The following is a 26,219-nucleotide window of genomic DNA, read 5'->3' as shown; positions in this document are numbered from 1 at the left end:
CATTTTATATATCCATGTTTTATAACATTCTCATAAAATGAGTTTCAGAACATTCACTCTGTTTTTTAGAGCAGTTTGTAAAAGGTAGGTATTATCAGCTCTCTGAAGGTTTTGCAGAAGTTGCCTGTAAAACACATAACCCTTCCTTTTTTTTCTGCGGGTAGATTTTTAACTAATGATTCACTTTCTCTAAGGATAATACATCTTATTCCAGATGTCTATTTCTCCTTGGGTTGGAAAATTATATATTGTCTAGAAATGTTCTTCATTTTGTCTAGTTTAAAAGTTTTATCACCTTTTTAGCTCTTGCACTGTTGATCTCGGTGACTTTCCCCTTTTAAAATCTATTTTATTAGATTTTTTAAAAATTTTCTGTCTTTTTAAAGATTTTAATTGTTTATTTGAGAGAGAGAGAGAGAGAGCACATGAGCTGGGGCAGGGGACAGAGGAAGAGAGAGAGAGGGAGAAGCAGACTCCCCCCTGAGCAGGGAGCTGGATGTGGGGCTCGATCCCAGGACCTCGATCCCTGGAACCGTGACCTGAGTCGAGGCAGACGCTTCACGGACTGAACCACGCAGGCAACCCTTACTAGAATTTTTTATTTGACTAGTTTTAAAGGGTCAGATTTCAATTGTTAACCCTCTTTATTTTGGCTCTTTTTTGTATTCCATTATTCCCTCCTCTTGTTTTTATTGTGTCCGTCTTTCTATTTTGGGTTGTCTCTAGTTTCTAACTTCTTGCACTGGACATTTGTTTCACTGATTATCAGTCTTCATTCTCTAAGAAATACACTTAAGGCTTAGTGTTCATTGTCATTCATATGTAAATATTTCCTAATATTGGCCAATTAATTGTTTTTAAATTTCCAAGGGTGTATGAGGTTAGTCTTTAGTTCTCAATTTCTCTTTTTATTACATTTAGTTAGAGAATATGGTTTGCATGACACTGATTCTTTGATATAATTGACTCTGGGACTAAATGTTATTTTCTGAAATTTATTTTTCTCTTTTGAAGTTTTGCTGGGTTAATACTTCTAGATTTATAATCATCTTCCCTTGACCTTTCGAAGATTTTCCATTGTCTTCTGCCCTCCATTGTGGTTATTGGTTAAGTCTCTTGTTAATATAATTGCTCCTCTGTCGTGGTATGTCTTTTTTTTTCTCATGTTGCCTTTCTCTTTGTTTTTGGTGTTCTGTAGTTTCATTGCAATGTATCTAGGGAATATTTGTAGCTGTTCAGTTTGAGAATTATTGTGAGCCAGTGTCTCATTATCTTTAGTCCCTTCTGTTTTCCTCCTCAAACTCTCAATCTGTTCTCTTTGTCTCTTAACTCTTTGTCACACTTCTCTCTCTTCTGCGTGTCTTTTAATCTCTCATTCTTTTCACTTATCTCTCATTCTGTGCTACATTCTTGGAATTTTCCTTAAACCCATCATCCAGTTCATTGATTCAGTGACTGTACCTTACAGTTCCCGTAAGTGTTTATTTAGGGGTGTGTGTGTGTGTTTTCAATATTTCTGTTATTTTTCATGGCATCTTGTTCTTTTCTATGGTCTCTCTGTGTCTTATCTCTTTAGTAATTTTTTTCTATTTATATGAGAGCGAGAGAGAGAGAGAGAGAGAGAGAGCATGGGCAGGGGAAGGGGCAGAGGGAGAGGGAGAGGGAGAGGGAGAGGGAGAAGCAGACTCTCTGCTGAGCAGAGAGCCCATTTTGGGGCTCGATCCCAGGACCCTGAGATCATGACCTGAGCCAAAGGCAGATGCTTAACAGACTGAGCCACCCAGGCACCTCTCTTTAATAATTCTAAACATAGTATTTTCATAGTCCATTACCAAATTTCGTTCTGTCCCACATTCATGGGGTGCTTATCTTTCTGTTTATCTGATGACTCTCACTCATAGTGGGTCATTTCCTTTTATGTTTTCTAAGCTTATCTTAAACTGGACTTCCTTCCCACACTACAGTGTTCCTTTGCTATTTGGGTTGGCCCTTCAGAGTAGTTTTGTTTTGTTTTAAACCCTCTTATTTTGAACTAACTCTAGACTTATAGAAATGTTTCCAAAGTATTACAGAGAATTCCCACACACCCCTTACCCAGCTTCTCCTAATGATAGCATCTAACCATAAAGCAGTTATCAAAACCAGGAAATGAACACTGTGACACTATAAACTAAATATCTTATTTGAGTTTCACTAATTTCTTTCACTAATGCCCTTCTTCTGTCCCAGGACTCTGTCTGGGATCCCACATTGCATTAGTTGTTTTTTCTTAGTTTTCTGTAATCTGTAACATTTCTTCAGTCTTACTTTGCATTTTTTTTAAGATTTTTTATTGATTTATTTGAAAGAGAGCACAGAGGGAGAGGGAGAAGCCGACTCTGCTGAGCAGGGAGCCCAATGTAGGGCCCTATCCCAGGACCCCAAGATCATGACCTGAGCCAAAGGCAGACGCTTAACCTACTGACGCACCCAGGCACCCCACACTTTTTTGTCTTTTATGAACTTGTTATATTTGAAGAGTATTGATCAGTTATTTTATAGAATGTCCCTCAATTTGGAGTTGTCTAATGTTTTCTCATGGTTGGACTAAGATTATACACTTCTGGTGAGAATACTACAGAAATGATGTGCCCTTCTTAGGGCATCATATCAAGGGGCTCGTGATGGCAAAATGTCTTACTACTGGTAATATTGGCCTTGATCACTTGATTAAGGCAGTGTTTGCCAGATTTCTCCATTGTAAAGTTACTTATCTTTCCTTTTGTAGTGAATGAATACCTTGAGAGAGATGATTTGCGACTATGCAGATCCTGCTTTTCCTCAAACTTTCACCTACTAATTTTAGCATCCAGTACTAGAACTTTCAGGGTAGTTTTGATTTTACCCCCTCTGGGTTGGCTTATAAACTGGGACTTAATTTCATCTTAATTTTGATGTTAATTTATTGCCTCGGAGCTTTCCACAGTAAGTGGGTAAAAGAAATTTATACTCCGAATTTTTATTTGGCAGAACATTGGCTTGGAGTTCTGCAAGATAACTCTTTTTTTTTTTCCCCCTTTGGGTGCTCAGAGACTCAGCAGAGAAAAGGTCCATTGTCATCTCTCTTGGCCAACGGGCAGGGTTTATTAATCCTCCTTTCACTTCAACTGAAGCCCTGTACAGTCCTAGCTTTGTGCCCAGGTTTTGTGTGGAGGCGTTCCAAATTGTTCTCCTCCTTGGCCAGAGGCCTTGTCTCTTGCACCTGAATGAGCATTACAGTCTAGGCTCTTACCTGTTAATAGTGTTTGATTCTCACCTCCCCCATGTGGGACCTTATTAACTTGTACTACACCTTCCCCTCTGGCTGGCAGCTACCTCTTTGCCTTGGTACCTGCTACATTTTCTCTCCTTTTTCACAAGCTCAGCCAGGAGTTTGAGTTTTAATTGCGGCCTTGTCCACCATTTTGCCACACACAGACTCCCTGCCATGCCACACGGACTCTCTAAAATTACACTAGAGAAAATACTGACTAGACACATTATGATTAATACCTGTGCTGAAGTAGATTTGGCTTTGCTCATATAGGCCTAGTTAAAATCCACTCCACTATTTAAAAACCTTAATAACTCTCAGGCTTTTCTCTATTTTGGAAGCATATCCATTCTTATAGCCTTGAGTTTTATGGGATGCTAGAAAAAAATTCTTGGCATTTTAGAATAAATAAACCATATAATGTTGTGCCAAAACAGATAGACTATTTCTTATGTTTCTAAAGAGTGGAAAAAGGACCAACTCTTTTTCTGAGGTTTTATATATACATATATATTTATACTGTGTTTCTTTTATTTCTTTTTCCATGATTATATTCTTGTGGGAGTGGGTAAATCATTAACAGTGAAACGACTGTTTCATCCAAAATTCAGTGTTCTAATGGTCTCTTTTCTAAACGAAGTTTTTATGAATAAAGGGGCAGCTATGTGGCCATCTAGTTGGTAACAAATGACCAGCTTTCTTCTTTAATTAGAGTCCAAATTTTGTCTTAAAAAAGGAGAACAGGGACGCCTGGGTGGCACAGCGGTTGAGCGTCTGCCTTCGGCTCAGGGCGTGATCCCGGCGTTATGGGATCGAGCCCCACATCAGGCTCTTCCGCTATGAGCCTGCTTCTTCCTCTCCCACTCCCCCTGCTTGTGTTCCCTCTCTCGCTGGCTGTCTCTATCTCTGTCGAATAAATAAATAAAATCTTTAAAAAAAAAAAAAAAGAGAGAACAGTAATAAAATGCTAATTTTTTGTTCCGCAGAGGGAGAATTAGGATGTAAAAATTATGGTAAACTGAGAGAATATTGCAGAGCAGGGAAGGAATGACACTTGGGCCCCCATAGGGCATGCCCTGCCTGGCCATTTTTCATTTGAATAAATTTTGCAACCCAATGGCCTGGGTGTGGAAGGCGTGCCTCGGTGTAGTGTTTAACCATGTCCATTTCTCATTCATTCATTCAACAAACATATGTTAGGCACCTATTCTGTGCCAGGCCCCGTGGTGGGTGATGGAGGTTCAGAGGTCAGTGAGCTGCCCTTGGAGAATGCCAGCCTCATCTCTGAACCTCTACCACCCACCATGCAACCTGGCACTGCTGTTTCCGGGCTGTCCGTTCTGGGTCATTCTCTTCCCATACCGTTTTGGAGGGTGGGGGGCTGTCCTTTGCTGTTCGCTTTCTCCCACCCCTGAAGACATGGTTCAGATCACTGTTCTCTTACGATGTTCTCGACCACCCCAGCTCACAGGGACCCCTGCCTCTTTGACCTCATTGCATTTCCAGCTGGGGCCACTCAAACATCTTTTTTCTTCCCTCATGCACATTAGTTGAAGAATCAATGACTGAGTGAATGTAGGAACAAAAGCAGTGCCCTTTGTTTGGATTCAGTTTTCACCTAGGAGTTAGGATCCTCTTGAAAGGGTATTCCTAGCCTGATGTTGGCCTTTCTCGATGGACAGTTCATTGTACCACCTACTGATAATTACAATGATACCTAATTACTTACACGCTGCCACCCACACGACAGGTACTGCATGAACGCTCTCCGTGGGACCCGTCCAGTCCTCACAGCAGCCCTGAAAAGTAGATGCTATTATTATTTTCATTTTGCAGATGAGGCAGCTGGGACACAGAGAGCTTAAGGAACCTGCCCAACATGGCTTATTACCTCACAGAGCTGGGATTTGCACCAGGCGGTCTAGCAGTTTTGTCATGAGCTAAAATTTAGAGTAAAACTAGCTGAGTGTGACTCCTTGTTCCGTCCCTCTAATGCCTTATGGTCCTCACCTGTGAGCTGCGAATAATTCAAGAGATTACCGGGGCGGGGCGGGGACTGAGTGAGTGAAAGATATGCTAAACACCAAGCCAGTAAATACCCAGCGACATCAGTTCCATCCTCTTCCCCTCACCACCGGCCACGTGGAACTTCCATGTCCTGCGCCTGGAAAACGTGTGTGGTCCTGGATGGCCCAGCAGCTGGCTCTCACCAACCTTGAGATCTTTGCTCTCCGTCACGGAAATCTTTTGCTTTGCCTCTACCCTTTCTGGAGGGCTCTCCTCCGGAGTGGGGACAATGGGGGTACGATTAAACAAACTTCCTGGGTATATACCCCTTCAGTTTTTTTTCTTGTATGTGGTTTTATACTTATTTATATTTTGTCTTGTTTCAGAAATGGATTTAAGGTGAGTCACTAAGCTGCAAACAATTCTATAACATAACGTGGCTATACACTGAGTAAAAGTGAGAGAAAACAATAAAAGTAGGAGAACCGTGGACCCCCAGGGTAGGATTGATACATGGAGCGTACTTACAGCCTCTGAAGTCCTGGGCATTTACTAGAGGTCAACCACAAGCTGGCTCTGACCTCCTCCTCCTTGTTGTTGTTGTTGCTGTTGTTGCTGTTGTTGTTGTTGCTGTTGTTGTTATTATTGTTGTTGCTGTTGTTGTTTTTGTTGTTCTTCTTCTTCTTCAAGATTTTGTTTAGTTGACTGAGAGAGAGAATGTGCACACAAGCAGGGGAGCAGCAGAGGGAGAAGGAGAAGCAGCCTCTGCACTGAGCAGAGTGCCTGATGTGGGGCTCGATCCCAGAACCCTGGGTTCATGACGTGAGCTGAAGGCAGACGCTTCACCGACTGAGCCACCCAGGCGCCCCTGACTCTGACCTGCTTAGAGGTTGTCACCAAATGGGAGACCACGAGCCTGAAGCAACAAGAAGCCAGTTGCTGGCTTCTTGTTGCTGAGGAGAAGGAATCCTAATGCAGAGCCCAGGAAAGACCCTCTCCCCTGGCCACTCACAGAGAGGGCCCTCTGCTAAATGCACGATGTCCTCCGGAGCATATCCACAGGGACAGCCAAGGACATGAGCTCCAGGTAGCTGTTTCTGACAGCAGTTGTCAGAACTAAACAGTCGCATTCCACCAGACCGCTGTTTAGTCAGAGCTCTTCTACTGGGGGCGTCATGTGCCATGGCCCAGGTGTCCAGCTTCCCGAGGCGCAGCTTAGCCTGAGGGGTGAGGATGCCTCTTGCTAACCTGTGGTGAAGGAGGAGAGGACAGTACAAGGAGGTAGGAGCTAGGAGAGGAAATTAATCATCTCTTGCCCCACTGCGGCTATGTAATACATGACCTCAAAATCTCAGCATCACGCAGAATAAGCGTTGATTTAGCTCACACATCGATGAGTCACTCACTGGGAGACCAGTTGATCTGATCTGGGCTCAGCCGGGGCAGCTGTGTTCCACTCATCCCTCATTCTCCTCCAGGGAGCAGCGGGCTAACCTGGGCCATGTCGTTCTTTACGGTGATGGCAAAAGTACAGTCAGGAAATGGGAAACACGGAAGATATCTTGGCTCAGGACTGGCTCACCTTGACTTCCGCAGCATTGGCCAAAGCACGTCCTGTGGCTGACCCCATGGTCACAGAGCAGGAAAGAAATCATGCCCCTTTCAAAGGTGGAACAACAGAGTTCTATGGGAAAAGGTGCAGATACAGGGCGGGGTGAGGAATTGTAGTGATACGGGATCCCGCAGAGGGGATGGAAAGAACCGTAGGAGACGCTTAGCACCCCCTGAGACACAGAGGCCCCTCCCCGCTGTGGCTGTATCTGCTGTCTCCGGGAAGCTGCAGTGACCAGTGTGTGGCCTGGGAGGGACTGTGCCCCGGCGCCCGCCCAGAGTGGGGGCAATGGCCCCAGAAGCAGGGGGGGAGTTAGGTTTGTGACTAACAACCAGCTTCCCTGTTTGCTTTTCTCTTGACTGATTTCCTGCTCATTTTTTCTTTAGTTTTTTTTTTTTTTTTATAAGTCGAAATGTCAAACTCTGAACAGATTAACATGTTTGTTTGATTTTTGATTTCGCGCCCTGGAGGCTTTATCAGCATATGGATTTCTTGTATTACTCTGAAAATGGCTATATTTAGGCCTGATGTTCTATGGTTACACGCTAGGATCCGTTACATAATTTAAGCACGGGGTGTTTAAAACAAGAAGCCAGGAACAAGTTCTCATTATATTATCTGGATTAAAGATGATTTCTCACTGCCCTGGTGAAGCTGAAAAGTTCTGGTCGCTGTCGAAGTGTAGGTGGATGGGTCGCCTAGGCTGGATCCGGGACTTCTGATTCAGATAAGTGATTTAATTGTCATCCCAGTGCTGCCTCTCCCAAGCTCAGAATTCTTCATAGAAGACCAAAACAAATCCAGAAATAGGCCTCTGCAATATGTAGGAAATTTTCCAACTTCGTATTAGGATAAAGAAGTAAATCATCGTGTTCCTTAATGTCCTCCTACTTCTTTCTTTTCGGATTTGCTTCCTGGCATAAGAGATCTGGTTGCCTTCACGATAATCTGTCAATCAAGCATAAGCCAGAGAGTCTACCCCAAGGCCTTTATGTGACTCCGTGGTCCTAGGGAAGGGCCACTGTTAAGAGTTGTGCGGATTGTGACCTGCACAACTCTGGGGACACCAAGCGTGGAGAGCCTCTTTTGGAGTCCCTCTGTCATTGGTCGGGATATTGGGACAAGGCTCCCAGCTTTTACTCTGTCACTTAGCCTCTTCTTTCCCTGTCAGTCTCCCACCCAAATTTGGCTTCTTGGTCTCCAAATCAAAAGCTTGTCTTCCTCCCCTTTTCCCTTCCTTCTTCCCTCCTTCTTTTCATGGTGACTCGGGCATGTTTATTGAGGTTGGTGGATATGATTGGATCCCTCCTTTCTTTCATGGCTCCCTCCCTCTCCCAAGATACACACAGGCCCTATCTGGGACAGAGCCTATAGAATTTGGTGAAGCATAACCACACACGAAATGCCCAGAATGTTCTAGAGACCTCTCTGTGAGTTTGCATAAGCAGATGGAAACTAAGCTGTGCAGTGTAGCAGAAGCCATGTGGATTCCAAAAGTATGAAATTGGTTTTTGTTTAATTATTTTTAGGAGATAGTTATAGTCACAACCAGATGTATGATGGTCTCAGCAAGAGCAGGCCATTTTGAGAAGCAAACACACCAAAATAGGGAAAGAGTTGTATTAAAAGGTATGAAACACATTTTTTTTTCTAAATTAAAAATTAAACAGGAGGCAGTCGGAGGAGACTGGACACTGCAGAAAACTCCATAGTAAACCAGGGAACTAGCTTTAGAAATACTCCCAAACAGTGCAAAATAAGACGAGGATCAAGAGGATGCAAAAAGGAGCAGGATTAGAGGGGGAGAGGGAACTAAACAAAGGGAACTAAAGCAATAATCAAAGATAATTGTTTAAGAGAAATCCTTTTCTAAGCTTAAAAAAAAAGTCTGGAAATTGAGAGAATTCACTCTGTTTCAAGCAAAATACATGAGATCCCTAGATACACGTTGGTAGAAATGTAAAGGTTGTATATAAGGAAAGGATCTTATAAAGAACATCAAAGCAAAACGTAAGCCAAGCGCAAAAACACCACCACCAGCAGCGGAACCAATGACCTAAAAACCAAAAAGATATGGCCTCACGTAACAGAATGAACAGACAACGGAAAAAATCTTCAGTGCTTGTAGAGTAAATAAATTGGGCACCGGTTGTTTGTTGTACATGGGGACAGTAGGAATGTTTTTAACCTTCAAGAACACGAAACATAACGTATTACTCAAAGTAATACGTTACTTTAATAGGTTACTTGAGAACATGAAGACAAAATCAAAATTCAGAACTCAAGGAGGACATCATACCTTAATAAATTGGAACAGGGGCGCCTGGGTGGCTCAGTCGTTAAGCGTCTGCCTTCGGCTCAGGTCATGATCCCAGGGTCCTGGGATCGAGCCCCGCATCGGGCTCCTTGCTCAGCGGGAAGCCTGCTTCTCCCTCTCCCACTGCCCCTGCTTGTGTTCCCTCTTTCTCTGTCTCGCTCTCTGTCAAATAAATAAATAATCTTTAAAAAAAAAAGCAAAACGGGAACAGCACTGGACCCTAAAACAAGTTTCTCACACACACACACACACACACACACACACACACACACGCACACAGGATTATACATCCCAAATCCAAGGTAAAACGTTATTTCAAGAGGTGAATGATATCGTTACAGAAATTTAAAAGGACGATGATGTGGTTTATGCCACAGACAAAATAGCCAAGTCTCAGCAAGAGAGAGTGGGGAAGTGAAGGGCTGAATTCTTCACATTGCATCTTGAGAGTAAAATCTTATATTTCATCCTTATCTTTGAAACTTAGGTAGATCTAAGTTTAAAATATTTTAGGGCAATTTCAACTTCACCAGGAGAGAATGGTGGAATCTAACCATCATTTCACAATGTGTATGTGTATGAAATCGTCATATTGTACACCTTAAATATATATAATTTTGTCAGTTATACCTCAATAAAGCTGGGGGGGGGAAGGAATTCTGGGGAGTGGGACTGGAGATTGGGGCAGTGAGGAGATTCATTATAGAACTTCTTACACTTTTTGAATCTGTACCATGACACATTCATTTTCTGATATTAAAACCGATTATTGAGAAAAAAAATACAACCATAGTGTTCCCTTTTAGAAAAAAAAAATTCGCAGAACTGAAGAACAAAGTTAGTATCGTCTTTATTGCAAAAGACCAGTTGCAACAGCAGTTAATAGTAATGATACACAAAAAACTGAAACTACAAAACAAGATGACAGGGAAAATAAGTCCTAGGAGATAGTCTTGACCATCCGTGTAAACTCCCTGATCGCCCTTGGAACCATTATGACACATTCCACCTGCCCAAGGTTGGCATCTGATCGCACCTCTTTTTTGCTTTCCCATTCAATTTCTTGAGGTCTCATGGGCCGTATTACCAGGAATTCCTCTTGAGGAATGAGCAGTGTATTCCCCTGAGACCTCTTCTCTACCCCTTCCCCCTTAGTTGTCCGGGATCCCCAGGAGGGTTACTTTGCCCAAGGGGGATCAGACCACTGTCAGACACCACTACTGTCGCTCCTTGCTATCACAAGGCTGGGGAGGGCGACTGCTTTGCCAGGCGGATGGGTGCCATTTAGCCAGGCAGAAAGAGGTTTGGTTTTGCTGCTATTTTAAGTTGGGAGTCTGCATCTCCCTCTCCCTCTGCCCCCCACCCACCTCAAGCTCTTGCTCTCAAATGAATAATCTTAAAAAAAATAAAATGGAGGGGCGCCTGGGTGGCACAGCGGTTAAGCGTCTGCCTTCGGCTCAGGGCGTGATCCCGGCGTTATGGGATCGAGCCCCACATCAGGCTCCTCCGCTATGAGCCTGCTTCTTCCTCTCCCACTCCCCCTGCTTGCGTTCCCTCTCTCGCTGGCTGTCTCTCTCTCTGTCAAATAAATAAATAAAATCTTTAAAAAAAAATAAATAAAAAATAAAATGGGGATAATTAAAGTTCCTGCTTTAAAGGGCTGCTGTGGGAGAGGTGAGCTCCTGTTTATGAAGCAGTTGGATTAAAGGACACCTTCATGCATAAACATGAGTATATAGTTAACCACCTTACGCAGTCTGACAGCACGGTTCAGTAGAACCGTCTGAACGCCAGCACCAAGCCCTTGGTAAACGTGAGCTCCTGTTATTAATACTTTGTACGGCTCTCAGATGTGCCATCCTCTTGTTCTCCTTGATCTTTAAGGGTACCGTTCTTTCTCCCATTCCTCCAACTTCCTTCCCCTCCTTGCCCTACTTCTCTGACTGCTAAATTGTCTTTCATCTTCAGCCTCTGCTCCATTACCACCTGTGTTATGAAGCCTTCTTGATTCCCCCTACGTGTATATATGTGCCAGACCGGATGTGGGGGTACTCTCTCTAAGCTTCTAGACATATCTTTATTGCAGACCCCCCCCTTTTTTTTTTTACTTTGTTGACTTGGTTTTCCTTTTGGTCTGTGACGAAATCTAGGGTGCGGTCATTGAGGGCTGGGGATCGAATCTAGTCCATTCCTCTCTCGCGCTCTAACAGTTGATATTGCCCACCATGGAGTAAGTTCTCAATTAGCCTTTGTCGAGTGAATGAATGAATCCGTAGGTAAGGACATGTTTAGAAAGAACACAATAGGAGATAGACAATTTCTTAGCACGTAAGACATGGTCAAGTTTATTAGTAATCAGATCACTATTAATTAAAATGAGACATCATTTTTACCTGTGAAATTAGGGAACACTTTTAAAAATGATTACTATCTATTCCCGTGGACTCGCTCTCATTGCTGCTGGGAGGGTAAAAGCAACTTAATGCCGTGTATCAAAAAATTTTTAAATGTCCTTTTTCTTCACCCACCTGATTGTACTTCTGGGACACTGTCCAAAGGAAATTATTTCATTTTATTTACATATTTATACTTTTAAACAGAAAAAAAATGTATTTTAGATGTCAACTGAAAAAATGTGTGACGGGGATACATAGTTTTTCAAAATTACTTTGTGAGTAAGCAAGCCAAAGGGGAAAAAAAAAAAAAGATCACTGCTTCTGTCTGTCTTTCAATATTGCTCTGCTGCCCATTCCCCACCCTATAACACAAGTCAGCCAGTCTCTTCCTTCCTCTGTGGTCAAAGGAAATCATTTTAAATGCAGACAAATGTTTACACATGAAGACGTTCATTATGACATTACTTACATAAAAATTTGAGAAAAGCCCACAAAATGTCCAATAACAGGATGGTTTAGCATTTTCGTTTCAGAAGACTATGTGATAACAGGAAATGTACTAGTTAAATGAAAAAAAAAAGCGGGCCATAAAATATGTTCACAGATATCAAGAAAAAGAAAAGGCAATTAAATACCCATGCACAGAAGAGAGACCGTGAAGTATACCAAACGCTTAATTACTTGGTTGTATTTGGGCAGTGGAAATGTGTATGGCTTTTTTTCTTGGTTTTATTATTAACCAAATTCTCTGTATTTAGACATGTGTTCCTTTTTTAATGGAGTAAAGCCAATAAATTCTATATTTTAGAGTGTGTGTTCAGGAAGAATTAGGACTGATTATATTTTATTTGGTATGTTTCGATATTAGTAAGTTTTGAATTACTGAATTGATTGTAAGCACCTGAAGGGCACAGACCTAGTCTTGTTGAGCCCATTGTTTGATCAGTAAATACCTGTGGGCTTATATGGGGTGGCCTTCCTTGTAAGGTCCTGGCCCCCGCCCCATTGTCTCAGGGCCCAGGATGGCCTCTAATAAAACATCTGGCAGCCAGTGAGAAAGAGTTAAAAACAAAGAGCCAAACAAGTGAGGTTGGCTTGGAGCCAAATTATCCTTGAACACAGGATGGGTGTTAGCCAAAAGGAAGGTGCTAGAAAATGAAAAGCTTTGCTTATAAATGGAATGAATATTCATTCCTTTCTGCCCACATTGCAAGTTAAGCACCATCATCCACACTTTTCATTTGCTGCTACCAAAAAATCTTGACATAATTTAAAACACACAAAAACCCAAAAAACACTGTTGTCCTAGCCTCTTTAAATGTTAATTGAATGGCGTTATACCAAATTGTAGAAGAATGATAGAGGAGTGGCTTTTAGGGGTTTCTCAAATTGCACCTCTATGAGGAATATTGTTAATAATACACAGCAATTGCTCTTAACTACATGAGAATATCTCATTTTTTGTTTGGCTACACTTAAACAGCCCCAGAGTCGGGTGCACTAAGACATACTGGATTTCAAACTAAATAAATAAAAATTACCATGTACATTCCACTACATGTCAAAACAGGAAAAACCATAGTATTTGATGTGAAATGAAGATTAGAACAGCAACAGAGAGAAAACTAGAAGCCTGCTTACAGTTGAAGTAAGAAAACAGGGTCAGTGATTTTCAATGCAGATGTACTTCTCTTGGAGAAAACATATCAAAAAATCAATTTACAACGCAGATGAATTTGGCAGTAATTACGATACCGTCAAAAGATTCTTTAGTTTCCAGAGGACTTATTTCAGAGTCCACTGGCTTGCTTGTCATTAAGAACTTGACAGGAATCAGAGGAATTTAAAGCTAGGTGTTAGGTGCCATTGCCAATTTAAGAAATGACCGAAAGGAGGATAGAGGATCTTTATATGTAACAGAGAATGAAAGGCGGGCACCTAATTTGATTTCTAAGAATTAAGCATTTGTGCAGCTTCTCAAATATATACATTATCTAAAGAAAGGCACACCTGGAGCTTATTTACTTTACCACTTCAGACTTAATCCTGTATAAGACTAATTAAAACAAGCGTACCATGTTCCTTTAACATTCTGCGGATAAATTCTGTGATTTTAGTCATCAGAAACATTTCACATTTTTCTAAGATACACTTGCTTAAGAGAAGTAACTCTTTCAGTTTACTACAACTTGAAACTATCTCCATTGTGGGATGATGAGAGTAATATGAAGTGTTATCATTGGGCATTCCTGGTTCCAGGCACTAATGCTAAATGTTTTTTATACCTTGCTAGCTTACCCCTCGGTTTTCATTTATTCAGCCAACTACTTCTTATAGAGTGCTTACTATGTTCCAGGGGCCTATTTAAAGTGTTGGAGATTCAGCAGTGAACAAAATAGCCCTGTCCTCTGTGGAGCTTACATTCTAGTTGGGGGACAAAGACGATATACAGAATAAGAAAGTAAATGATACACCAGGTTGGCGTGTGATAAATGCCACTGAGGAAAAGAAAGCAGAGAAGGGGTTAGGGAATGCCAGACTAGTGGAGGGAGGGGTCACGTTTTTAAAAAGAATGCTCAGAGAAGGCCTTACGGAGAAGATGCCACCCAAGCAGATGTGAAGATGCCCAACGGGAGGTGAAGGACCAAACCGTGTAACTGTCTTGGGGAAGAGCCTTCTGGGTAGGGGGAGCAGCCAGGGTGGAGATCCTAAAGCTGGAAGGTACCTGGCTTGTTTGAGGAAAAGCGAGGAGTGCAGTACGGCAGATACAGAGGGAAAGAGGGGATGAGGCCCAAGAGAGAGAAAAGGGGACATCCTGTCAGACATCCCATCATGAGCCTTTCGGGTTCTACTTCAGGAGAGGTGGCAAGCCCTCAGAGGGTTCGGAGAGAGGCGTGATGTGACCGACAAAGCAGATGGTCTTGTCCAGTTTCACAGGTAAGGGACAGAGCTTCGGAGAAGTGAAGTGATTTACCAAAGTTCCTATTCGTTAGTCAATTAGTGGGGCTGGAATGTTAATCCAGGTCTGTGTAATTCCAAAGCTCCTACTTTGCCCACTAAACCACACCACCTCCCAATTGCAAAGAGGTTTTACAACCTAGGCTAGAGTGGGTGATTTTCTTAGTCTGGGGTTGACCTCGTGTTTCCCTTTTCTTTGGAGTTCTTTGGCTTCTCTGGCAAGGCCACCATGTCACACAATTCCAGAGGACACCATTTATACCATAAGTCTGTAGATGTCCTCCCTGGGGTACTGCCCGTCTGGGCACTGTCCAGATGAAGTGGCCGTATATCGTGACCTTGTTCTCCAGTGAGAACATAAATGGTTTTGAACTGTGGTGAAGCTGGTAGCAAAATCTGGTTGGTCAGACATTTGTCCTGGCCCCACTTTGAGGCATCTTACCATCTCTCCTTCCTCTGACACATACTCTACCGGCTGTCTCTGCCACCCTCTACTCACTGTCTGGCAATGCACTAGTCCGACAGTTTGGCAGGCTGGGATGTCAGTGAGGAAAGGCTGGCTTTTCTGTGCCGCACGGGCAGCTTAGGCCTGCAAGTACAAGAGAAAACCCGAGGGAGTGTAGGATGTGAGTAAGTATGCCTGGCTTCTGGTTAGTAAATTGTCATCAGAATTGCTGCTTGGGTGGCGCCTGGGTGGCTCCGTCGTTAAGCGTCTGCCTTCGGCTCAGGGCGTAATCCCAGGGTTCTGGGATCAAGCCCCGCATCGGGCTCCCTGCTCTACTGGGAGCCTACTTCTTCCTCTCCCACTCCCCCTGCTGGTGTTCCCTCTCTCGCTGTCTCTCTCTCTGTCCAATAAATAAATAAAATCTTTAAAAAAAAAAAAAAGAATTGTTGCTTGGTTTAATTTAGGCTCAACCAGATTTTCTTGTAAACCTTAGAGCCCAAAGCTTCAATTCTTGAGCCCTTGTTTACGTTGAAGCTAATTTTTTTTAGTTGGTGGGAAAGTTCTCGCTTAGACTTTACCGATTCAATGTGTAGGAAAATACCCTGAGATTCAGAGCTTTAAAATGAAGTTTTTATTCATTGTTACACGAGTGGGTGACTTTAATGGAATTTTGTCTTGTAAAACTGCTTAGCATTTCATGTTTCAGAATTCTGCCTGGTTACTTCAATACCCTTGAGCAGTTTGGCATTATTTTTTGACTCTTACGACTTTAATGACAAAAACTGAGAGAAAGTCATGGCAGCATCCCTTAAAAGATTAACTAAATAATACTGTGATGCTCCATATAAAATATTATTGCCAGGGACATAGTACGATGTTGAGTAAAGGCAAAGATGATTGCCATTTTGAGTTTTTAAGATTAGCACTACTAATCACAGAGTAGCAGATCAATACGACAAAACCTCCTTTTTAAAATGAATTTTCATCTCCTTTAAATGAAGGGGAGGGAAGCACGAAGTTCAGATGTTGCTCTCAGAACATATTTCAGGTTCGCTCTGAAGGTTTAAGTGAGGAAGGGCTATGTGTGATGGAAGCTGGATCTTTGTTTCCGTGGCTGCTGCTGGCAAAAACAGAATATGCAGAAAACTGTTTGGTGGGTCCTCAGTAGGTTAAATACAGATTTCCTAAGTGACCCAGCAGTTTTACTCCTGTGGGGATATACCCCCAAAATGGAAAACAGGCCTTCAAACTAAAACTTGTACCTGAATGTTCATAGCAGCACTATTCACAAGAGCCCAGAGGTGGAAACAACCCAAATGTCCATCGATGCATGAATGGGTACACAAAATGTGGTACATTCATACAATGGTATATTATTCAGCCCCAAAAAGGAACGAAGTACTGATACATGCTACAACATGGATGTGAACGTGAAAACATCATTATGCCAAGCAGGAAAAGCCAGACACAAAACACAATACTCTATGACTCCGTTTCTAGGAAATATCCAGAATTGGCAAATCTGCAGAGATGGAAAACAGATTAGTGGTTGCCAGGTGGGGAGGGGGCAGGGAGGAAGGAAGAAAGCACAGTGACTAGCTTCTTCAGGATGATGAGAATGTTTTGAAAGAGACAAGACGTGGTGATTGCCCACCGTTGTGAATGTGCTAAATGCCACCCGTGGTGCATCGTATGTCCCGGCTGTTTTACCACAATCCAAAAAAAGGCGGGGTGAAGACGATCCCTGGTTCTCGGTGAAGCCCATTCAAGTTTGACCAGGCGGGGTGAATCCTAAAGAAGGGGCACATGGCAAAGGCGGGGCAAAGTAATGGCGGCCACTTGAGCTCGGCAGGACAAGTCTTACGCTTCCTGGTTGGGATCCCCAGTCCCGGGACCCTGCCTCACATGAGGACAATGGGCACACCGGCCACACCAGTGTCAGCTCAGGGGCCCCTGGCATCCCGTGTGACTGGGGACAGTTGTAAGTCTGGGGCAGCTTGTTTGAAACCCTCACGTAAAGACATCGGAAGCGGTGGGATACTGCGCTGTTTAAGACCCAAGCCTGCAGAGATCCAGCAGATAGAAATTTTAACTGCAGCGAGGCCAAGATAATTTCAGTTTATCCAATGAAAAGGAAAATAAACTTTTATGACCTGGGGGTGCTAGAATAAGTTTGGTTAAAAGTATGTGGAAAGTTTCTAGTTACTGCTGCACACGTTCTTTTCCTTTGTCCTTGGGAGTGTGCCACTTATCCTTCTTCACACTGTTTCTACCCTCAAAAGGAAAAAGCTTTCAGATGGGTTTTTTTATGATGATGAAAGTAATATTTGTTTATTATAAAAGTTCAGGAAAAGCAGAAACTCTCATATATACACGTGTGTCTACGTAAAGAAATCTCAGCGATCAGGGATAATGTTGTCGAAGTTTTGGCATGTATCCTTCGTCTTTTTTTTGTTTTAAGTTTGTATTTAAATTCCAGTTAGTTGGGCACCTGGGTGGCTCAGTTGGTTAAGCGTCTGCCTTCGGCTCAGGTCATGATCCCAGGGTCCTGGCATCAAGTCCCACATCAGGCTCCTTGCTCAGCGGGGAGCCCGCTCTCCCTCTCTCTCTCTTGCTCTTGTTTTCTCTCAAGTAAATAGATAAAATCTTTTTTAAAAATTCCAGTTAGTTAACATACAGTGTCATATTAGTTTCAGGTGTACAATAGAGTGATTCAGTACCTCTGTTTATCACCCAGTGCTCATCACGACGAGTGCCCTCCTTAATCCCCATCCCCTGTTTCACCCATGAATATATAGGTACAAGTATGTTCAGTTTCACTGGGATCATATATTTATCAATAAAGCATGGGCACCTTTCATACCAGTAAATACCAATCAATAACATACTTTTCATGGTTGCATAGTGTTCCATTTTATGCACGTGTCGTGACTGATTATTCCACGACTGGTATTCTAAATGAGCCAAGGGCTTTCGTCGAATTGGTTCCTCTGTGGTCACTTAGTCTTCTCTCATGGTTGGTGACTCAGGGTTTCTGAAATTATTTTCTCTTCCTTATTTATGCTGATCAGTGATAGCTCGCAAAGCAGAGGTCACAGACAGTAAAGGGAGTTGAGGTCTGTAAACAGCTCAAAACCCACCACCTTTAGGCAACTTTCCCTGACTGAGCCCCACTCCGTGCACTCATTCTGTCTTCTGTGTCCCAACAGAAGAGGGATGGAAGAGTATGCAAGGGCATGGGCTTTGGAGCCAGACTGCAGGGGTTCTCATTCTGGCTTTCGGGATGTTGGGCATATTCAGTGCCTCTGTATTCTCATCTATAAAATGGGGATAATAATAGTCCCTACCAAGGTGCTTGGATGGCTCAGTGGGTTAAGCATCTGCCTTTGGCTCAGGTCATGATCCCAGGGTCCTGGCATTGAGCCCTGCATGGGGCTGCCTGCTCAGCAGAGAGCCTACTTCTCCCTCTGCTGTCGCCCCTGCTTGCATGCACTCTCGCTCTGTCAAATAAATAAACAAAATCTTTTAAAAAAGAATACTAGTCCTTATCCTCTAGGCCAGAGGAGGTGGTCCATGCCAGAAGTCCCTGGCAGCACAGGACCTCGCACCTAGCTAGTACTCTGTGAATGTCAAGGGTTATTATTATTCAATTCATTCAAGTGGCCCTCCCGGTTTGTGGCATTGAGAGCTCATCTGTGCGTATTGGGATGGCTGTAATAAGTTATAGACTCTGAAAAGCTCGGATGCCAAAGTGACTGTACAGTGTTCACCACACAGTGAGCCCCCAGCTAATGTTACTGATTGATTGTCTGACCCAGACCGACCTGATGGAATTGTGGGGTCCTTTTGGTTGAATTTGGTCTTCATTTCCCATTAAAAAAAAATAATAAAAGCAAAACAACAACAACAAAAAAACCCCAGAAACCCTGAGAAGTGGATATAGGTGAAATGCAATTTCTTCCGATGTGGGCTTTCCTACACTCTGTCTAGGGAAATTCTTGACGAGAAGAGCTCAGAGATCTTCTGTGATCGTGATATTGACACGAAATACATAAAACGGGCGCCCGGGTGGCTCAGTTGGTTAAGTGGCTGCCTTCGGCTCAGGTCATGATCCCAGCGTCCTGGGATCGAGCCCCATGTCGGGCTCCCTGCTCAGTGCAGAGCCTGCTTCTTCCTCGCCCTCTGTCTACCACTCTGCCTACTTATGCTCTCTATCTCTCTGTCAAATAAAGAAATAAATAAAATCTTAAAAAAAAATACATAAAAGAACTAAAAGCCATTATTCCAAAAGACTGGCCTACAGCCAAAGAGCAAATAAAATCTTGTCTTCCATCACTTAGTTGGGATTCTTGGGAACTGAATTATTCTCAGTAAGTCGATTCTCTGGATGGCGGAAGCTCATTCATGTAACCACTGTAACAGTTGGCGTTTTAACTATTTTGATGTACTTCTTTCTTAACACGGGCCGCATGGTTTATAGCTTTGATACAGAGAATATATTGAAAACAATCCTGCCAATTTGTTAGGCTTTGAGTCCTCATCATTAACATGTCATTGCTGTCATTTGTTTTTTTAGCTCTGCCGCATAATTTTAATGCCATTTGCCTTCGAAAGACTCAGACAACTGTTCCTCTACACAGCTCTTCAATTTTTACTCTTTTCTCTCACTTTTTTCTCACTGGCAGGGTGTGTCAGTTTTCGTTTCTACTGCAGAAATGTTTCTAATTGCTTTCTCCAACTCGAAAGTGCTGATTTCTGATTTCGAATGTGCTGATTTATAAATTTTATACCCTGAGAAGCCAGAACCCCAAGTCTGTTACTCTTCTGTGTAAAGTAAGATTAATAGGCATTGAATGAAATCATGTATTTGGTGACAGGTTTTTTGACCATTCAGGGACTTTGAAAGATTTACTTTCTGGTTGCAGGCTGTTATCTAGTAGAAGTTTGACTCTGGGCAAGATGCCATTTTATTTAGAAACTACAGTGCTTATGGTTTCCCCTTCTGGCCCTGGTGTCTTCCTGCTGCTCCTAAGTGAAGTAGGAGTTAAATTAAAGAAAAATAGTCACCTGTCCTCAGTGCAGTTGATGAAAGTTTTATAAGATGGAATTTGGATTTTTTAAAAAAGATTTTATTTATTAATTTGAGACAGATAGAGAGAGAGCATGAGCAGGGGGAGAGGCAGAGGGAGATAGAAAAGTAGACTCCCTGCTGAGCCAGGAGCCCGACATGGGGCTCGATTCCAGGCCCCGGAGATCATGACCTGAGCTGAAGGCAGACGCTTAACCGTCTGAGCCACCCAAGCACCCCAGAATTTGGACATTTTTAATAGAGAGTAAAATATTCTTAGATGTAATTTCATGAGTGATTTCTCATTTTCTTTACAGAGACATAATAATGAGTCTAACTGTTGGGAAACTCACAGAGCATGAAGTTATAACCCTTGCACGTCACTACCAGGTGCCCGAGGACACGCGTCCTGATATGAATGTGCTAATGGCACAGGCCCATGAACAGCTCAAGAAAAACACTTTTGAGAATTTTGAAAGACTCATTGCTACTTGCATATACGAAGATCGAGAAAAGTAAGCTTTTATTTTGTCGATTTTAGTAAATCATTTAAGTCTCTGCGGACCTGAGTAATGAAGGAATTTATATTTTATCCAAGGCAGAAGGAACATTGAGATGTCCCATCATACTCCACTATATAGCAAATGTACTTTAAATCATTTTTGAAAAGTGTTTGGGTACCAATATTTCGATGGTGAGCTTTGTTTGTTGATGAAATAGGGAAGGCCCTTTATCTTCAAAAAAATAAGATGCCCCTTTCCATTTCCTTTTAATTGGTTTCTAGAGGCTTTCCACTGAAACATAATAAATCCAGATGCTAGAAGGTTTAATTCTGAGATTTCTTCTTTTTACATTTGTTTAGTGATAACCGGTATTTATAAACGTGTCTTTTCTAATACGGAGAACAGGGGATTTACAAGTAAACCATATATAGAATTTCTTTGAAATTACTTCTTGAAAATAACAAAGCTCAGCATAATCAATTTCTAGTATATTTGCCATGTTTCTGTTGTGCTTTATTACATCATTTTTATAAACTGGAGCCCTATCTTAATATGTTTTGGTGTTCATCTTACCCACAGACCTGATATTGGTGGGGGGGGGAAACATTCACCGGGTATTAGAAAATCTTAGTCCTAACTCTAGCCTTGGTTACTACATACCACTGACATTTCTTTGCCCCATGACCCCTCCCATCATCCCTAAAGTTTGTACCCAAGTGACCAGCTGCACACCCTAAAGATCTTTAAAGGTCCTATAGTTTATCTTCATGACAAACATGATTTTTTCCCCCTAATCCATAATACATTGTTGTTGAGTTTTTGTAAAGATGGTATTTTTCCTTGACTCTTAAAGCTTTCCTGAGCCTCCAGAGGCTGTATGGGCTGAGCTTTGTGTGACCCTGGCCCCGCCTTCCACCTGGTGGTACCCGTTGCCCAGGGTGAGAAGTGTGACCCTCCTTCACTAAAGGAACACCTCCTGGGAATGATGGGGCTGCTTGATCAGACAGCTCTGAGGTTCTTCCAGATCTGACAGGCCTCAGTTCTAGACATAAACATTCTCTCATCATCTTATCAGCTCCCTGTGAATAAAGCAACTCACTTTCCTTCCTGTTGGTTCTGATTTTGCCTGGTGCCTGGAAGAACACTGGCTGAATGAGAACACTGGACAAGCATTTCTGTGCCCCTGGCAGGCTGGGTTGAAAATGGCTGTTGAGCTGCTCTGGAGAAACCATCTGACAAAGTTGAGGTGAATGTTAAAGCCCCAGCTGGGGCTTCAAGGTTACAAGGTTTGGGTCCAAGGAAAAGACTAGAAAAACACCCTCAAGTCATTCAATACTTGTGTTGGAGGCTCTAGATGCCTGTCAAATTAAGAGATGTTTTCAGATATCAGAACCAGTTTTGACTAGTGGTCAAGAATGCAGATCGGTTACTTAGAGCAACGCTCGTGGCTGCAGCCTTAATACCCTGTACTATCACCAACCAAGAGTCTGAATCTTGATGGAAAGCCTTTGGAAGGACAGAATCTGGTAACTTCTGAGATGGAAAAAGTTGGTGAAATGCAATATGACTGTTTTTCCTTACCGTGAATTCCAATACCAGTTTTCATACGCATTTCCCTGTGCAGATTTTTAGGACACGGCTGTGTTTTCTTTCCTATAGCATGTAATTGTTACTCGAGAGACCCAAAATATGTAAAGACCTGTTTACTTTGTTTTAATGCAGAAAGAAAGTATTACCCAGCAAAGACATCAAAAGGCTGTGCAAGTCCTCCAGGTTACCTTTGACTGATGATCTTCTGGGATCCATACTGTCCGGGTAAGGGAGAGCTCCACCCTTCATGGGGTTTGTCCTGCATATTTTTGTTGGGGGGGGACTATTCCCGGTTGTACCTTGACCTTTACTTTTCCTTGCTTTACCCTTGACTGCTCTGATTATATTATTGATGACACACCTCCATATAAGTAAGTGTTACCAAAGGAAAAGTTGGGCATGATTTTGAATGTTAGCCTATTATGAAGCGCTCTTTTATCTTTTTAACGCAAAGACACACACGCATATCTATACACGGGTTCCTGGGACAAAATGAAGATGTCTAACTTCATTGGTTATGAGGGTGTTAGATCTAAGATTCAGGGCGGGTTTCTCAAAGCAGTGGTTCCTGCTGGCTGAAGACATGCAGGAAGGGGGCCTAGTGTTCTTAGCACAGGGCTCTGTCCTCCTAGAGCACCAGAGGTAAAGTGTGAAGATCAGGATGTTGCAGGAGGAAAGCACAGTGAAGTGCTTTCTAGAACACCTGGCCCTCCTGTGGAACGTTTACTTTTCACTTCCTGGCACTACCCTCCTAGATAGGCAAGCACTGGTCATCTTTTCTGCTTCCTATGGTTTTATCCCCAGCCCCACCTCTGACTCCCCTATCTTGGTAATGCTGACATTTTGGACTGTGTTCTAGGCATTGTCGTCATTGCTCTGAAGGCCTCACCTCACTGGCTTTGTGAGAACAACTTCGTGAGTTGCAACTGTCATCCTCTCACCTTACCTGAGGATGCTGAGGTTTAGAGAGATGAGGTGTTTTGCCCAAAGTCACATGGTCTTCTAAGAAGAGCTGTGACTTACTCCTCGAACCTTTCAAACGTACATCCCCAGCTTCTAACCATTTTGAATTACTGTCTGCAAATAGCCAGTAGATAAGACTGTCTTGACAATTCTACCTCCTTCCTGTTGCTTGCATCCACTCTTTCCTCCCCATTCCTACTATCTTCCCTCTTGTTCTGACCCACATTTCTTCTTGACTATTACAGGGCCTCCATATTGGTCTTTCTTCCACCAGTCTCTAAATGTTTAAATCCATCTTTACACATAGCAGGTTAATACCCTCCAAGCACAAAAATGTCATAGTGCTGCTCTTCTGCTCACAATCTTTCTGTAAATCCCTTTGCTCCTTAAGGAAAGACCAAAACCATTACTTTTGAACTCCTTCTCCCCCTTCTCCATTGGGAGGCTTAGGGTTGTCAGTTGGAACGTCGTCGTCAAGCAGGGGCTGGAGTGGGGCGTCCTCATCTGAGACAAAAGGAACAGATAAAACTAAATCTCATGCGGGAGAACTAGGGTCTGAAGAATCAGAAGGGGACTCAGGAGGGCCAGCCCCATTGGATGTGTCCATTGGATTGACCTAGGGTTATTTTCTGGACTATCAGCTCAATTTGCTTTTATTTGCTGGCATCAGTGTGAGGGATAAGTAGGTCATCCTGGTGTAGAAGACTTGAGATGAAATAGGCAGGCCTAGGAGCCCGGTTTCTTCAGTCATCACATTCCCAAAGCTACATGGGCTGTTTATTTAGCAAGTGTGAGCAGGGGGAGGGGCAGAGGGAGAGGGAAAGAGAGAATCTTAAGCAGGCTCCATGCCCAGCACAGAGCCTGATGCAGGCTTAGTTTCATGACCCTGAGATCATGACCTGAGCTGAAATCAAGTCGGATGCTTAACCGACCGAGCCACCCAGGCACTCCTCTACATGGGCTATTTAGCATTTCACATGTATACCTCCTGCTTTCTACTTTTTTTTTTTTTTTTTGCCTTTTCTCTTGCTATTTCTTCAGTAGAAAATAGTTTCCAGTTTTCTTCACCTGCTGAAAGCTTGCTCTTCCTCTAATTTCAGGTAGCACCTCATCCAGGAAGCCCTCTTAGATTCACTTGGCTGGCAGTGATTATCTCCTCCAAAGGGTTCTCACAACCCTGTGTTTCTCTTTTTGTCTCTTACCTTGTAACAAAGATTCGCGACTTAATATCTGATCGATTCAGATATAGAGACCTGCTTTCAACCTGTTTGATTCACCACCTTTAAACAACCAGTGGGTTGTCAGATCTTGAGTTTCACCCCTAACTTGTCTCTTGTATTCTTTGAATCCACCTGCTAGCTGTGTGATCTTGTGCAAGATTTTTTAAAAGATTTATTTACCTTAGAGAGAGCGCACAAGCAGGAGGGGCAGGGGGAGAGGGAGAAAAAGCCTCAAGCAGGCTCCCCACTGAACGCAGAGCCCGATGGGGGGCTCGATCCCGCAACCCTGACATCACGAGCTAAGCTGAAACAAGAGTCAAATGCTTAACCGACTGCATCACCCAGGCGCCCCTTGTGCAAGATTTTTGACCTGCCCAAACCTCCATTTCCTTACCTCTGAAATGACATACCTACTTCCAGGCCGTTCTGAGGGTGGCTTGAGATAACATATATAAAGTACCCAGTACAGCACCTGGTACTAAGTGGTGACTGGGGCTTAGGGGAGAAGCTGAAGTCAGGGACCACAGACCACACACTCTGACTTAGAAATGAACTGGAAGAAACTTGCGTCCTTCTACATAGAGGAAGCCTTGTTTTCAAACAGTTGGATCTGAAGGCGTTTCGCACATTAAGCTGTCTCCAGTCAGGAAGCTGCGGATATTTATTAGATTATCTCTTACGGCCCCAGGGATGAGTTGTCCTGGAAAGTCCAGTGATGTGGGAGCTTGGCCTCTGGAGGACCTAGATGTTTCTTCTCCAACACCGAGGCCACCAAGTCGTCATCCGAGTCTCCTTTTCTCAGCAGACTGTTTTGTCTTCACCTTTACGATTTGACGTGAAAGGCAGAAAGACTGTTCCGCAGCTCGCTTCGAAGACGTCCCAGGCTCAGCGCGCCTCCACGCCCCGCTTAGCTTGCGGGAGGTCATCCCTCTGAGTTGCTGAGCAGACTGTGTTCAGTCTAACTCTGCCTCTCCTTGTGCCGTGACCCTGCTCCCAACTGAGGGGAAACTTCAGACTAGTCAGATTAGAAAATGTCTCATTCCCAGTCCCCTCTCCCTCCAATATGCCCTGCCGCGATTTGGGTCACATGCCTGGTGTTTTGCATCATCTCTACAGATTCCTTTCAAAGAGGGCCCTAATTCCTAATGGACCCATCAGCCTGCAGCTTACATTTATATCCTGCATTCTTAGTGCTCCCCACAGACTCCACAGGGCTTTCCAGAGCCGTGACCAGACTCCCTTTCTGCACAGCCCTCCCGTGGCGCGCTCAGCCGGAGCCCCACTGACGTGGGCCATCTCCTGCGGGAGGCAGGCCTGGCGCTTCTTGTTTTGGCTCCCCGTGCGCTCTGCCCAGGCGCGGTGCTACCTGCCACGGGCTGCAGCTGGGCGGCTGTTGAGCAGCCAGGGAGCCCCGCCGTGGGCCTTGAAATCAGGAGACGGAAAACAATATGGCCAAAGGGTTGGCCGATTTCTTTCACACCACGATTGTCACTCGTGTGTTTTCTCCTAGCCCCCCCCCGCCCGTGTTTCGCTAGGAAGAGTTCCCTCCCCTGCATTTCCATCTTCCTTGTGACTCAGTGAGGTCTTTTCCTTATTAGCACAACTCAAGCTGGGAGCAGGACTTCAAAATCTTTTCACATCCGGTTACCTGAGCCCACCCCCCCGCCCCCACCGGTTTGTGCTGTGGTATCCGGTACGAGCTCCCCGTACTTACCAATCAGGTTCATTTCACTAATGCGCAAGGTGGCAGACTTCAACGTTCTAAGTAGTAGTAGTAATGAGTAAGACATTGATAGTGGGACAGACACTCCGTATTGACATCGTGCCAAGGGCTCAAGGATATTTTGT

At 43.5% G+C, this 26,219-nt stretch overlaps 1 protein-coding gene across 1 annotated transcript in view; it reads left to right on the top strand.

Moving 5' to 3' along the window:
• EFHC2 (EF-hand domain containing 2) overlaps nt 1-26,219 on the top strand; it is a 185,325-nt gene that overhangs the window by 134,420 nt on the left and 24,686 nt on the right. Inside the window, exons 12-13 of the mRNA XM_026513339.4 lie at nt 20,413-20,610; nt 22,321-22,413. Of these exons, the coding sequence (XP_026369124.2) occupies nt 20,413-20,610; nt 22,321-22,413 (291 nt within the window). The remainder of the gene's footprint in view (nt 1-20,412; nt 20,611-22,320; nt 22,414-26,219) is intronic.

Source organism: Ursus arctos, chromosome X, assembly GCF_023065955.2.
Source record: "Ursus arctos isolate Adak ecotype North America chromosome X, UrsArc2.0, whole genome shotgun sequence".
Taxonomy (NCBI): domain Eukaryota; kingdom Metazoa; phylum Chordata; class Mammalia; order Carnivora; family Ursidae; genus Ursus; species Ursus arctos.
The sequence above is the reverse complement of the archived record's forward strand: the minus strand, read 5'-3'. Positions and strand labels throughout refer to the sequence as shown.